The 15556-nt window shown below is 43.2% G+C and overlaps 1 protein-coding gene across 1 annotated transcript; it reads right to left on the bottom strand.

Moving 5' to 3' along the window:
• Positions 1-1491: 1491 nt before the first annotated feature.
• On the bottom strand, positions 1492-15421 carry CIDEA (cell death inducing DFFA like effector a). Its single transcript, XM_035126051.2, has 5 exons — positions 15269-15421; positions 10243-10399; positions 7736-7882; positions 4289-4473; positions 1492-2071 (listed from the first exon to the last, which is right to left on the bottom strand). Exons 1-5 carry the CDS (start codon positions 15310-15312, stop codon positions 1945-1947), a joined length of 660 nt encoding a protein of 219 aa, XP_034981942.1. The 5' UTR covers positions 15313-15421; the 3' UTR covers positions 1492-1944.
• Positions 15422-15556: the final 135 nt, after the last annotated feature.

The raw sequence follows: 15556 nt of genomic DNA, 5'->3' as shown, positions 1-15556 counted from the left end.
TGGACTTTGTAATTTCTACACACAATTGTTTCTTCCACATACTTTTTTCAATTTAGATGAAGAATAAGGGGTGGGGTGGGCAGGGCAGTTGTATTTAGCCTTAGGAATTTAAGCCTGTTTACCATTCGGTGGAACAATAGCAAGTCATACTTGGCCCCAAAACATGGTCTGAATGTACATGGTGAAATAGTCTTGCTGAAGTTAAGTAGGTCCATACCTGGGCAGAGCCTTGATGGAAACTTGAATTCCATGGATAGGTGTGGCACAAAATCATGACTAAAACATGTATTGTGTCTAGCTGGTTGTATTTTTTTTTTAAAAAAAATCACGTTGTGCACCAAGCCAGTTCCTTTGGAAAGGTAGTATAAAAACACAATTAATATTAACTACTACCAAATGTCTTTGTAATAGTGACATTTTATAAAGTCCCAGGCTTCATAATCCAGGGCATATTGTCCAACAGCAGCCATAAATATTTGTCTCCCAGTGCCATGGCGACATATTAAGATTCATTTCTACATCTGCTAACATAGCAATCATCATACTTTTCCTTGGTGCAAGGTGTGAGAGAGGTCCAAGATGGGGATGCAGAAAGGAATAATAGCAGCTGACCTCCCCCAACGTAAATGCCTCCCCTAAACCACTGCTTTATTTTGATGCTCTTTATTTCCCCTGTCTGATTGAATAGAGGAAGAAGGCACCTGGTGCTTTTCTTTCAGCTGTAAAATTCCCCATTCCCCATATACAGATTTGACTTCATATCTGGCAAAGCAGTTCAACGAAGAAAGTACAGTCATACCTCGATTTAAGTATGCTTCAGTTTGAGTGCTTTCAGTTTAAGTACTCCACGGACCATCTTGAACGGATTAATCCACTTTCCATTACTTTCAATGGGAAAGTTAGCTTCAGGTTAAGTACGCTTCAGGTTAAGTACTCCACGGACCCGTCTGGAACAGATTAATCCACTTTCCATTACTTTCAATGGGAAAGTTACGCTTCAGGTTAAGTACTTCCCGGACCGTCTGGAACAGATTAATCCACTTTCCATTACTTTCAATGGGAAAGTTCGCTTCCGGTTAAGTACGCTTCAGGTTAAGTACAGACTCCTGGAACCAATTGTGTACTTAAACCGAGGTACCACTGTAGTACAGTAATTAAAAGTCTCAGTATTGAACTAAATCCCAAACAATGTTTAACCTGTTAAAAGCAGGTCAGTCTTTAAATTTGCCAACAATGATGGTGACAAGAGAAGCACTTGAACTATTAACATAAGGTTGCGAGGAAATTTCTGAAAGCTTCATATTTTAGTGAGTGTGTTGTGTTGACCTCAGTCTGTCTCAGAAGACAATGGAGGAGTGAGCCTTTGGGGTGAAGTCAAACTATTGGAAGGTTACAGCACCTGTTGTGGCTGCAAGACACCGATACAGGAGAGACATGTTTTGTTGCAGCAGTGACAGTGAGATGGTATTGAGAAATGGCACAACAATGTAGTTTTGAAATACTGAAGCTTGGAAATTTATTTATAAGAAAAACAGTTTTAAGTGGTAGGCGAGATTAATATTAAACTTCTGCAAACAGTCACCACCTCCAATCAGAATTTGCTACATGGCTGTTTATATGCTAATTAACAGACACATCTCAGTTGATAAGTCACCAAATGCCTGCTTCCCATTCACACAACTCTTCATTTTTGAAGCTTATGGCACAGTAATTTCTATGAAACACTTCTTCCACTGCATTAAAAAGATTCCAATCATATTTACACTTATGACATCATTATCTTAATGAAAAACCTGTACATGAAAAAAGCTAGTTTAGTTAAACTTTTGGTCATTAGAGTGCAGTTTGACCATTTAATGTGTTAAGTTATAAATATATTTAAGTTAAAAATGCTTAAGTATCAGCTGCAGAACCAGCAATAAAATGCTCTTATGCTGGTGTTAGTTAGCGCTTTCCATTTGTAAGCCGATCTTCTTCATAGTCACCCATTAACTGTAGCACATATGTTCCAGTGTAAAGAAGGACATGTCCTGTAACTTGTGCAATATGTGACAGATATCGAAGCATCATCCTTAAAAAAAGAAACACATTAAGCTTAGACATAAATTCAAATTTTGCACAAAAGGAGAAAACACATTACTACTTTTGTCCATATACAATTTACACCAGCACAGGCTCTGCACTTTTTCTGAAGTTGCACTTTTCCTGAAACAGCGAATTTAGCTTAAGGATTTTCCTGGATCCAGCTTTGTTGCTAGAAGACCAAGTGGTAGCACAGAATACTTCTGGGCAGGGATAGCCTAGCCAGTTAGCCAAATGGAAGGTTATCAGAGCATGGCGGAGGGCAGTGACATTATATGTGGAGCTGCTTTTGAAGATGGTTTAGAAGCTGCAATTAGTGTAGAATGTTTGGCAGCATTCACTTCCAAGTCCAATTCAAAGAGCTGGATGCTAACTTTTAAAGCTCTAAATTGTTTGGGCCCAGCTACCTGTAGAAAACAGACTCCCATGTCAACCTGCCCACATTCAAAGATCTGTTGATATCCTGCACCGTCAGGTGGTCAGCAAAAAAGAGACTTTTCAACTGGAGCATCCCAGTTATGGAATGCCCAATCTCACGTGACACTGACATTGTTATTTTAGCTGCTGGTAACAATCTTTAATTATCCAGGTATTTTAAAGATTGTTAACAATATGTTTTAGTGTTGCTCTAGCCCAGGCATAGGCAAATTTCGGCCCTCCAGATGTTTGGGACTACAATTACCAACATCCCTATCTAACAGGGCCAGTGGTCAGGGATGATGGGAATTGTAGCCCAAACATCTGGAGGGCCGGAGTTTGCCTGTGCCTGCTCTAGCCATTTTATATGAAACTTCTATGCCAATTTATTATATTGCTTTCTTTTCATGCTATTGCGAAAGGTTCTGAAATTCTTATGTTGAAATATCAAGCTGAAGTTCCTTTTTGGTTTTTGCTGCCATTCTAAGTATATTTACTTTGCAATTAAGTTTAACCTGAAAGTCAGAAAGGCTCGTACTTTCCTACAGGGGACTGCTAGAATTTATTCTAATATATATTCACTTGCTTCCTCATGCTACAGCAAGCATTAAGATATAATGGATCAGATCAGTAGCCTACCTTAACAGACCCAAAGCTGTTGTTTCTGGATATTATCCCACTATCGCAACTTTAATAACTTCTAAAAATATGTCAGTGCTTGCTATATCTGCAGGAGTCCTTCTGCATTTGTAACTCCCACATTTTTATAGGGAATTCCTTATCATTGCACTCTAGTACTTGTTTCAGAAATTTTAGGCACTACCACCACCTAGTGTTTCTGAGAGTCTGAGACATCAAGAACCCTCAGGTCATTTCATAAGCTTGCCAATTCCTTGAACATTCAACTTGCTCATGCCTTTATTTAGCAGCTCACCATGTATCTAGGGAATCAGGTGTAGCTTGCTTAGCCTCCATTGTACAACACATTAAGATATTTGAACAGACAGCAGAGTTATCAATAATTTTTTTCTCTATTTGAATTTATTATAACCTTTATATTCATAATTATTTATTATATTGAACTTATTATAGCCTTTATCAGAGCAGCATTTATACTGGCTACTTCAAGGATCTGCACTTGGACCAGTGATTCTTATCTTGCTCATAAGTGGACGGCAGTAGAGAGTGAGCAGTTAGGTGGCAAATTTTGTCAAGCAAGCTATTCATGGTGGGGCAGATGAATATCAAATCCCAAAACAGGTGTATGGACATTAAAGTGGCAAATGTGGTTCAAAGTGTAAAGTGATAGACACTGGGACAACTCTCACTCCACACAATTTCTTGTAATGTAACTCATTGCCATGTTTCCCTTTACTTGTGCTCTTTGCCTGTCCTAGAACCCAGGTGCTTTGTTTAAGATGTGGGAAAGAAGGCTTTGTTTTGTCAATGAATGGGGACAACAGTCATTGCTTTTTTATCCCAGAATCCTAGCTTGATAAACAGTGGCACCTGGGAGGAAATTGCACACATGCAATCTCCACCTTGCACTCAAATCTCCATGATGGTCTCATTACCACAACACTGACCCCAACTTTTGTTGATTTCCCCCTCACCCTAAGAGTCACTGCTTTGTTTAACATTTTGTCCAATGAAGGATTCCAGAGGGGTTGAAAGTTTGCCACATGTCAGACTTTTGGGTTGGTCCTAATAAGGGAGTTATTCAGCTGTGGACTTTTGGGTGTAATTTCACCTATGCATGGTTGAGTCTGAACTAGAGGCACACACTTACCTCAGTACAGCCTTTGCTCCCATGCATTGGATATCATATGACACAGAATAGATTTCATAAAAGGTAGCTTTGATATTTAGGCAGCCAATGAAGTCCTTAGGGTTCACTTTGTACAAATCCAAGGTGATATTTGCCACCCCCATTTTCTTTGGCTGCTGTACTGATGCAAAGCAGGGTCTTGGCCCCTAATTCAGAGGAAAGAAAAACAAGTGTGTGAAATATTTCTGCTCACAACACCTATATACACCCAAGAGCCCTGTAGGATTTTAAAAAAACTAGTAACTTTTTTTGGAATATTTCATTTGTTGAATATAAGAACAACATAAAAAACAACATAATTAACTTATTATTGAGAACAGAAATTAATCAATAGCCTTTGAACTATTGTTTGACCACCAAAATGGGTTTCAAATCATGCTCTTGAGTCCCTTTTAAGTTTACAATTACCAGAATACGGTACAGGTTGTTTGAAAAATGTGGGAGCAGTTTGGGAAATATTTTTCTCACCACCACCTAGTTAAAGGCTTAGAGAGACACTGGAGAATAATCTTAGTATCCAGATTTAACACAAGTGATATAATGTCAGATATAACATTTATTGTTTCGGGATTTCTACTGAAACAAATCAGTAGAAGCAAATCAGAGGAGCAAGGTTCAGGCGATAGCATTCTCTATCTCACTAGTCATCATAGCTGCCAAGTCTCCCGTTTTTAGCGGGAAACCCCCGTATTTAAATCTGTTTCCCGCTGGCAGCCCGGATGGTAAAATATCCCTTAAATCTCCCGGATTTACGCAGCTCCTCTCCCTGAACCTTCCCCTCCCTCTTCCCCAGAAGCAGCCGCTTGCAAAGGCACCATCTTCCCCAGCCAAGCAGCCTCCTCCTTTGCCCTGCCTCCGCATGCGTTTCTGCATCTACTGCAGGGACGTCCGACAGGTCGATCGGGATCGACTCAATGCCTAGGAGGTTCCAGTCGATCGTGGTCTCCTTTTCCTTTGCTTTTGCCTAAGAGGCAAGAGCACCTGGCCCCTCCCCCTCTCCCCTCCCTGCATTTTCTCCTGATCTCTGGAAGGGAAGATGGAGTTTTTGCTGTGAGGCAGGTTGCTTTCACAGCAATCTTTTGGTGAGCGACTAATCCCCTTCCCCCTTAAATTTCCCCAGAACACCCCCAAAAGGGAGCTAACTTTCCTCTCTGAACCCCAATAAAACAGGGCTTAAAATGGGGGACTCCCCCTCTCTAAAAAAGCTAAACAGCTTTGACCCTAAAAACGGGGCTCTCTTTCCCCCCAAAAAAAGGGGGGAGAGTTTTAAAATCACTGCCAGATTTTAATGTTGAAAGTAGATCGCAGTGCTTATCTTGCATCTTTTTCCTCCCTGTGCAGTGCTGTATATTGTGCACATAAAAAGATATTGTGTGTGTGTGTGTTGGGGTGATTTGCGCATCCACCCTTTTGTATGTGCCATCATGTTCTTAGTGTGTGTTATGTGTGGTTGCTTTTGCCTACCGTTTAGACAGCCACCCCTTTTAAGCCTCTGCATTGGCAAAATTCTGTTGCTGAATAATAGTAATAATAATAATTAAGCAGGCGTTTTAACTCTCTCAAAGTCATTGTAGTTTTTTTAATCATTGGGGGGGGGGGGACAATGTTTTGGTTACAGGTGCTATAGGGAAGAGTGATAAGCTTATTGATATGCGTAAACTGCTACTTTCCAAACCGTGATCGATAAGCGTTTAAATCACGGTTATTTCCCCAAAAGCAGCGTTGTTAGAAACGTACTTTGTGTACAGCCCAGAGACTTTAAAATAGAAAACTGGGAACCAGAAGCCTTGAGCTAGTTTGTTGGCTTGGGGGGAGGGGTCCTAGCTCTATTAAAACCTGTGGCAAAATTCCCATTTGACCTCCTTGGGGGGCAGAATTTCATCTGTTTCAGTTTGGCCTTGGGAGAAAAAGCAGAGTGGAATCTTCCTTTTCCTTGTGGTGAGAGAGGGGTCAGCAACCTTTTTCAGCAGGGGGCCGGTCCACCATCCCTCAGACCATGTGGTGGGCCGGACTATATATTTGGGGGGGGGGATGAACAAATTTCTATGCCCCACAAATAACTCAGAGATGCATTTTAAATAAAAGCACACATTCTACTCATGTAAAAAGTGGGGACACTGAAGAAAGACTGGTCCAGACCTTTGGAGTCAATGCTAGATCAAGTTGTGTGGAGGGAATATTAAAGCTGCCATCTGATACGCATTTATTTGGGGGAAAGCCCATGCAAATGCAGTGGGATTTACTTCTGAGTAAACATGGTTAGGATCAGATTGCAGCTTGCCTGATTCTGGCTTGCCTCAAGGCAGGGTGACCAATAGATTTGAGGGTCCTGATTAAACCAAGAAATAATATGTATCAGTTAAACATTGGTTGCCCAGCAAAATGAACAAATACAGCATAGCACAATTAATAACAGGCCAGCACCTTGAGTGCCAGACAAATTCTACTTAAGCAGTTCAACCTTAGGCTTGATGAGAAGAGGGTGTACTTTCTATAAAGGCTTTTGTGTACAGACATAGACACACACACACATCCTAAATCCCCTTCGGAGTGGTTGACCAATCATGGGCAGAGCCGGCACTGGAAGTCGCTTCTGTGCATGTCCAGACATGCGCAGAAACGACTTCCGGTGCCGCTCCGCTGGGATCCCTTATTTTTCAATGGGAGACTTGGCAGCTATGCTAGTCATCCATGGAGGTAGTGCTGCCTTTGTCTTCTGTTTTATGCCCTCCAGCTACCTAACCTCTGTTCAGTTATTAAATTTATGGTTTTACTTCTTGGGGTGGTGTGGGGGAATACAGAGTATATGTGGAAAAAACGTAATTCTACCAGCTAATCGGCATGACTTTTTACTCCCCATCTCATGGAGAAACACTGTTTAGTCCTGTAACTGCCACCCTCTGCTCTGGATGCTTACTTCCAAGTAAACACACATTCAGAGTGAGAGTTCTACTTTGCTCAACACGATGTGTTCTCAAAGAAGCATACCTACTTTTATTACAATAGGCTTCACGGGCGTGACCTATCTATTAATGCTTACATCAGTATGGAGATGGAAACAATTCTGCCTTTTGTAACTAAGCAGACACAATACCAACAACTGAATTCAAGCTGGCAATTAAAAGGTAGAAGAAGTCTGTTCCCAATTATTCCTTTGCGTCAAGTTGGCACTTTTGGAATCTGGCGCCTGAATCTGCTTTGCTCCCGTGGGACCTGGAGTCTCCCATGCCTGACATCAGGCATGGGAAAGAGAGGGGTAGTCTGCCCAAAACTTCCTGGTGGGGCAATCTCCAAGGTTTGGTGGGTGTAATTAGGCCTGTAATTAGAAAGACTGAAGAAGTTTTGTTTAAACTCAAAGCAAACAGTTTATTATTTTCTGTAATAAACTATTTTCAGAACAACACTTACTGGCTTCCATTTCTGTCCTCTCTCTAGAACCATGAAATGTGTGTTGTCTCCCAGGGATTGGAAGAAGTCTTCTGTATCCACCACTGTGCCATCTTCCTCCAGAACTAGTGTTATCAGCCCAGCAGTAATCATTAAGGTATCTAAGGTCTAAAATACAGAGAGGAGAGCAAAACCTAGTTCCAAATCCCTTACTGGTTTAGGGCAATCCTAGTTTACTTACCCCCTACTGAAGCAAGGCAGCTCACAGGCGTGAATGTCTATTACTCAGAAACTGTACCATCAAGTTATTTGCATGCACCATTCTGCATAGATTAAGCTGTCATAGATTGAGCTAACATGAGCCCAACTGCTTTTGAATGGAGAAAGTTATGGAGGAGAAACAGAGCTGTGTGCATAGCCCCAATTTATGAAGCCCTGTGTTCACATGGTGTTCAAGCCTCCTCCAAAATGTGCTTATTTTTATCACTGGAAAGTCAATGCTTAGGATCAAAACTAGGCATGGAATTCATTATATAGGTGCAACAGAAAATAAACACACACACATATATAAGCAGCAGTACTGGCTGTGTGTGTGTGTGTGTGTGTGTGTGTGTGTGTGTGTGCATGCAAGAGCACCCTCCCCTTGCTATTTTCAATCAGAAGGAAAGCCCCCATCAGTGACAATGGAGGCCTTCTTTCTAAAACAAATTACTTTGAGAGATTTGGTGGATGTGGAGAGTTAAATTCCTCCCTGTGGCTGCTATTTACATTTTTAAAAAGTGAATATTGATCACATTCACAATGTCGCATCTAGCTTAGCCCTGCAGATTAGAACTCAAATCGAAAATAGATTTTTAAGAAATTCTGCTGCCAGGAGAAGGCATTATTAGTGTGACTTGCAGAAGCAGCCTAGATTCCTACAGCTACAAAGCAAGCTCTTTATTATCCAAATCACCTTAACTACTTTACATTTCGATTCCATTCCCACTCCCATCCTCGGTACTGTACACAGGATTCTAAGATGGTCTTCCATCCATGCGGCATTCCAGTGCTGATACAGTCAAACTTCGGTTCCTGAACAGCTCCCATTTTTAATGCTTCAGATCCCAAATGCTAAAAACCCAGAAGTAAATGCTTCAGTTTTCAAACGCTTTTCGGAAGCCGAACGTCCGACGCAGCTTCCGCTTGAGTGCAGGAAGCTCTTGCAACCAATCAGAAGCCACGCCTCGGCTGTCAAATGTTTCGGAAGGCGAACGGGCTTCCAGAATGGATTAAATTCGACAACCAAGCTTTGACTGTATGAGGTAGCAATTGGTGCTGTGACTGGTTCCAGGCACAACCCAAAGCCATCTACCCAGCCTCCTAATCTAGTCTAAGTAGGACAGCTGCAATCCACTCTACACCTCTGCATTCTACAAGTCAGGTTAATGGTAGTTTGTGAGGATAATTCCTACAGTTCTGCTCTACTTGTTCAGTTAAGAGATGCATTTTCCATATAAACTTTATCACAATTTTTGAATCCATTAAAAAGTAAAAAAGGGGAAAGGGGACATGGGTTAAGAACATGATATTACAGTGTTGTTTAATACAAGTATACTGCACTGCCAACTTAAGTTGCGCAAGGAAAGCTGGCCAAATATTTACAAATTTCTCTTCTTGGTGCTCATGGCAATATAAATCGCCTCCGGAGATAAGGAGAGGGAATTCAAAGCGCTGATCACTGTTGCATGGAAGGCATGCATGTGTAACCAGTGCTCATGGTCCAATGGTAAACTACAAATAGTGCAAATGTAGTTCAGCAAAACATAGGCATCTTTGAAACACAGTGATTAATTACATTACAAAGGCCTCACCCCAAAGGGGGCTTACAACGGGGCAGCTCCACATCACATGCAGGGACAGGCAGCATGGTGCAATGGTCAGAGTGCTGGACATGGACCTGGGAAACCTGGGTGAAACTCCCCAGTCAGCTATGAAGCTCACTGGGTGACCTTCAGACCAATTCACTGTGGATAAAGGACCCAATTGCTGTCCTGCTTCTCCTAACACTCAGGGACTGAGAGAACTTGTGGAGGAGCCTTGGGGATATGCAATAAGGTGTTGGATTTTTGTTGGATGAGATGCATCTTCAGGTTCAAGGGAGAACTTTTCTCTAGACTAGAGTGCTATGGATCACTGGCTTAGTTAATTGGAATGGAAAAGGTATCTCAAGTATCCAATACAGCTATTACTGGAGCTAAGACAAACACGTAGGACCAGACTTCTCCAAGAAGTTAACATCCCTGCTAGATCCAGGACTTCACAGTAGCCTTCACCAACCTGGTGCCTTTTATGTCCTAGCTGGGACTGATGGAGGTTGCAGTCCACAGCATCTTGAGGGCACCAGGTTGGCAAAGGCTGCTCTAGAGTTGTAGCAGAGAATGTTCCTATCACCTGTGTGTATGTGGAGCAAGAATTTTTGAACACATGGCTGAGATAATGAGGTCCAGGCATGATAATCAGGCTTGTGCTTTTGACAGGAGGCATACCTTGCTAATAAGCTCCTCTAGGGTGCTTGCAATAACTCCTCTCCGACTGCTTCTGTCATGGTTACAAACACGGAAGGGCCGAGCTACAGCTGGAAGAGGCGGAAACAGGGTCTGTCTTGTTACTGACCCTAGAGATGCTCCCACTGACACCAGAGATCTAGAACAGAAAGCAGTTTGGGTTTTTTTTGTTTTGTTTAATGCACATTGTATGGTTTCAGTTTTAAGAGCAAGGAAATCATTTTTAGTACACAGTAGCACTACGGGTATAATTCAAGTCAGCCTACAGCCTAGATGCAGAGCAATTAATGCATTGCTAAATATTTACCTTCTTCCAGGCTAGAAAAAGAGATACTGTATTAAGCACTTGGGGGAAGGGGCATTTTGATCCAACAGTGATTGTTTTGATCTGTAGATGTAACTATGAGCTATATAGTGTCATCCCCACAGTGTCCAGTAAAACACATTTGACTATCTTTGCAGCTGGTCAGAATAGTGTGTGTTTGCTATGTGGGCCCCTAAACATGGTCTAATTTACTGTTTCCAATATTAGCATTGCATCTTTAGAAGACAGACTAGTAACTGGAGTCTTTGCTAGAAGGGCCATCTGCTGTATGGAGCAAATAAATGATTGTTAGTGCCTAATTTCACTTCTTGCATGTATCTCATGATAAGCATATTAATTCCTGCTTCCTGTTCCAGTTATTGATGCATAAGAGAGCCCATCCTCTTAACTAAGGAATGTTATATTCACACTTGACTATCAAAAAGCATTTGACAATGTCTACCAGACCACGTCTAAAACACTTGGGCTAAACAATTCCATAAACTATAATTACAAAGGTTAAGCAGCTGTGGTTAAAAATACAACACACTACTGATAGTTCTAGCTTGTTATTAATGGAAACAGTAGAAACTCAGCACAACATTTAAAAAGATGGTTAGAATGGAAAAGTTTTCAGAACCCAGTTAAAGATAAAGGATCCGGTCCACAGTTTCCTCAGGAGGAATTATCAAAGGTGTGAGGCCACCACTGAGAAGGCCCTGTGTCTACTGCTTGCCATTTTAATTATCTTGGGTTAATGCTGACACATTACATGATTGATAGAACTACAAGCGAGGCACTCAAACTATATCCCTGTTCTTCCTATGTGTGGCAATTATTCTGTCCGTGATGTTTCTTCCTATCATTATAAAATGTTATGTCTATCTTTTCCCGGTTATTGATGTTCTCCATCATGTGTTGGGTGTAGCCGATATCCCATTGTTGTTTCAGAAAGTTATCCATTGCTCCATCCCATGTTTCGTTGTTTTGAAACTTTAACATTTTATGAAAAAATCACTCTATCCCAATAAATAACCTGTTTTCACCATTTTCCCTTTCAGCTTGAGAAGAAGAGTGGTCTGTCTAACTGCAGATGACTCAGTAATGAAACTTAACAGTTCCTTGGCAAGTTCGCAGACTTCTTTCATCCTTCCTTCCCAAGATAAATTTTAAGGCCTGGCCAGGCTTGCATGCATTTAGGCAATCCTTCAAATCACCTAGACCCAAAGGTTTAGGGCTTTGAAGGTCTACACCAGTACTCATTGGGCCCAGAAACATATTGGCTGCTAATATGTAGAATACAGGTTTGCCCAAACACCTAACCCTCATCAGACACCCTGACATTCTGTACAGTTCCAAGCCATTTTTCAAGATTGCCTAACAAAGTATATGTTAAATAGTCTAGTTTGATTTTAACCAGCACATGTGACTTGAGACAAAATATGCTTCCTAAAGAAAGGGTCGTAGCTGACAGCATAAGCTGGTAAAAGGCACTCCTAGCCACGAACATCACCTGTGCTTCCATAGAGAGCACTCAATCCAAGAGGACCCCCTGCACAAAGCAAAAACACTGCAGCCGACAATTAGTATGGCAGTGGCTAGTCCTTTATACTGTTCAGCCATATCACTTTCTACAGGCTGTCTATCAAAGTCTCACTTCAGATTTATAAGCATTTAGCCAGTCACCTTGATTGCCAATGGATACTTTTGCAGGATCTTACTTCATCTCACTGTATACCTGTATCCAAACACTTTGCTTAGGCAACCTGAAACAAGGTTAATTACAACTGAAAGATCCATATTGGATGATAGGTTAGGACATGACCTTTAAATTAGGTTATTTGTGACTCAACCATTGTCCCAGCACAGCATTAGGAGTGTCTCCTTAATGCCATGATTGCCCTATATTTAATTCTGTAATTTGGCTATAGCAGATCAATTTTTAAGATTACCTAATGCTTTTGTTTTAAAAAAATAAGAGCCATGCCCTCACTTAAGCAACAGCACTGTGTTGTTGGATATGCAGCCTACTCATATAAGCTTACTTAGAAACAATACCAACTTGGTTCAATCAGGTCAAAGATTGCAGTCCTATAAAACAATACTCTGCCAAGAATCCATGTTAGTCTGCAGTTGCCAACAGACATGCCATAAGTTTTGCTTAGGCAGACCTTTCCCTTGAGATGGTTATATTTCTGTTCTGTGTTCAGAAGTTTCACATTTATAGAGCACAACTCCAAGAACTTGGATATTTATCCAAGGCTTGCACAAGGGTCACTGTGGCTCAAGCTATACATGGTATCTAGATTTAAATTATTCTTGGAACTGATCCCTGTGACATTTGTCTCCAGAAAGGCTCTCTTTTCCCCACTGACAGGTCTTAAGTAAAAAGTAATTTTACGAACACATTAAAGGATTAACTGTGGCCAGAGCTCTCCGTGGAGAAATGCTAAACAGATGTCACCACCACAGATTAAATAAAGCCCATATGGCACCCCAGCCCAACTTGTAACTTGCATTTTTCAAGCAAAGGTACAGCACCGGGGGGGGGGGGGATCACTTCTGCTGACTTTGCTTGCAAGACGCGTCTTTCTTTCTCCTTTTGGAAAATGAAAAAGAAAACAGCACAGGTCACTGGCATCATCTTGTGTTGAAGACTGTAGGGGCCCACACAATGTAACGCAGACAATGTGCAATGTCACACACACTATGTGCAGGCATGTGCATGTGATGCCACATGCACAATGCGCAATGTTGTATCGTGTTTTTGGAGAAGGAGCCGGGGCAGAGTCAGATGCAGTGGTCAATGGCAGGCAGCAGCTCCTCCTCCTCTCTCATGGACCAGGAGGAAAAGAAAGAGGCAGAGCGGGGTCTGGCGGTACCCACTGACTTGAGGGGGGGTGGCTCCCTCAAATATATTATTGTGGGGGCCAAAGCCCCCACAGACACCTGGGGTTGGCACCAGTGATATAGGCAGTGCATCCAGTCTTAAAGTGCTTGGCAAAAACGCTCTTTGAATCAGCCTCCCTGCCTCCTTCAAAGGGCGCTTTGCCACTTTAAGACAACACCATGGTAAAGCACTTGCCTTTTCAAGTCTCCTTTTTTAAGCCTCCAACATTGGGTTAAAAGACTTGCGAAGGAGACTTTGGGAAGACTTGCAAAGCTGTGCAAGGGATTTTGACAAGCAGGAACCATGTTGCACCATAATGACATCATGCAATTGACATGCAAATGGTTAAATTTGGCCTGTGAGGCTGATCTGAACAAGGATCTATCCCAATGAGCAAATAAGCTTCCCCCAACAGCTGCTTTACGAGACACCTGCTTTGCTGACAATATACAAACCATCTGAAACAAGCCAGCTATGCTTTAGAAATGCACAAGCTGGTTAACTCCCAAATTGTGTGATGGGGCACACTAGCATGTGGTGCAGGAGAGCAGTTAGTGTGCTGTGAAAGTTACTCAAGAGAGAATGTGAAGTTGACCTGCAACAATTCAACAGGTTCCAAGAGGCATTTCAGAGGGTGAAGCTTCTTTATCCAAAAGATAGTTTATTTCAAATGTACTGTACTAGTAGTCAGAGGCAAGAGACATCTCAAGGCAAAGAACCCTATTTAGATAAAAGAGAAGAGACTGAGAGCTAGACTGTGGCTTTGCAAGCACCTGCGGCTTAAAACTCAACAAGGCCATTGCCACCCCCATTGTATAATGCTGCTATAAACACCATAGAGGGGGCGGGGATGTCTTCGGCTGATGCACTTTCCCTGACTTCATTTCCTCACTTCTCCTGAGGCTGTCATCTGCACATGCTCAAAGGATGTCTCAAATGCACACACCTCTGCTTAAACACAGCTTATGATTTCAGATTAGATGGAAGCTGTGGGAAATGCATCAGACAGGAGTACAGGATGAACTGTGGCTCTAACATCATGCATGCTCGGCTTCAAGCATCCAGCCGTGGGAGGGAGAAAAAGGTGAAGGGCATCCACCTATGGGAGCCTAACAAAAGGTGTGACCTGAGTTTAGACCACAGGCAGGGAGGCCCGTCTGTCTTTTCTTGCCGTGTAGCAAGTCACGTCGTTCTATGAGTAAAGGCCACTACGTCGGAAGCTGCTTCCACAAACCCCACAAGCTGAGGTCACACAGCTCCGCCGCCCTTGCTTTCAAGTTATTTTAGCAAGCCTCCAGTCCATTCAACCGGTGGCTAGATCTTGGAAGGCGGCGGCTACTTCCAAGCAACCAATTTAAGATAGTCTTGTTCTTTCGAGGAAAACACAACAGCGTGTGAGCGACTGGGAGGTGCGGATCCTGCGACGCCGACCTCCCGCCCTGCCCGGCCAAGACACAAAGAAAACCCGCCTGGATTTAAAGAGGAGCGCCACCTAGTCCGGATTTGAGCGCTGGACAAAGAAGACGCAGCAGGTGGCCGAGCCAGATGGCAGCCGGAGACCAAGGGTACTGCTCGGGCCAGGAGTTCAGGAGACCGATCCTGCCCATTCCCAGGAAGCAAAGCGAGCAAGCGAGCAACAGGGGCAAGCAAGCAGGCGCTGATACCCCAGCTCCCGAAAACGTAAAGGAGATGGATGGATGGATGGATGCAACTGCATGTGTGCATATCGGGCAACAAGCGCCCAAGGAAGGTCGCCGCGGGACTTACTCCCAAGTAAACGTGCCCGGGTAGCAGGCGCCTGGGCGATCACTCACCGGAAAAAAACCGCTGCGAAATCGCGCGCGCACACCACCGCCATCCCTCTACCTTCGCCTTCCTTCTCAGCGAGCAACGCCGTCTGCGCCCCCTCCCGCCGCGGCCCTCTTATGAGCCATGGGGCTCCAGGGAGGTGTCTCTCTTCGCAGTCCCGCCCCCGACGGGCGGAGGCGCGCAGCGAAACCGCCCCTTCGGGAGGGAGGCAATTTAGGCAAGGGCCTGCGTGCGCTTGGCCGCCGGCGCGGCGGAAGGCGCAGCCCGCAAAGCGCGGGCGGGTTGCCTGGGTG

The sequence above is a fragment of the Zootoca vivipara genome, chromosome 8, assembly GCF_963506605.1.
Source record: "Zootoca vivipara chromosome 8, rZooViv1.1, whole genome shotgun sequence".
NCBI classification, from domain to species: domain Eukaryota; kingdom Metazoa; phylum Chordata; class Lepidosauria; order Squamata; family Lacertidae; genus Zootoca; species Zootoca vivipara.
This window is presented reverse-complemented; position numbering and strand designations above follow the sequence as displayed.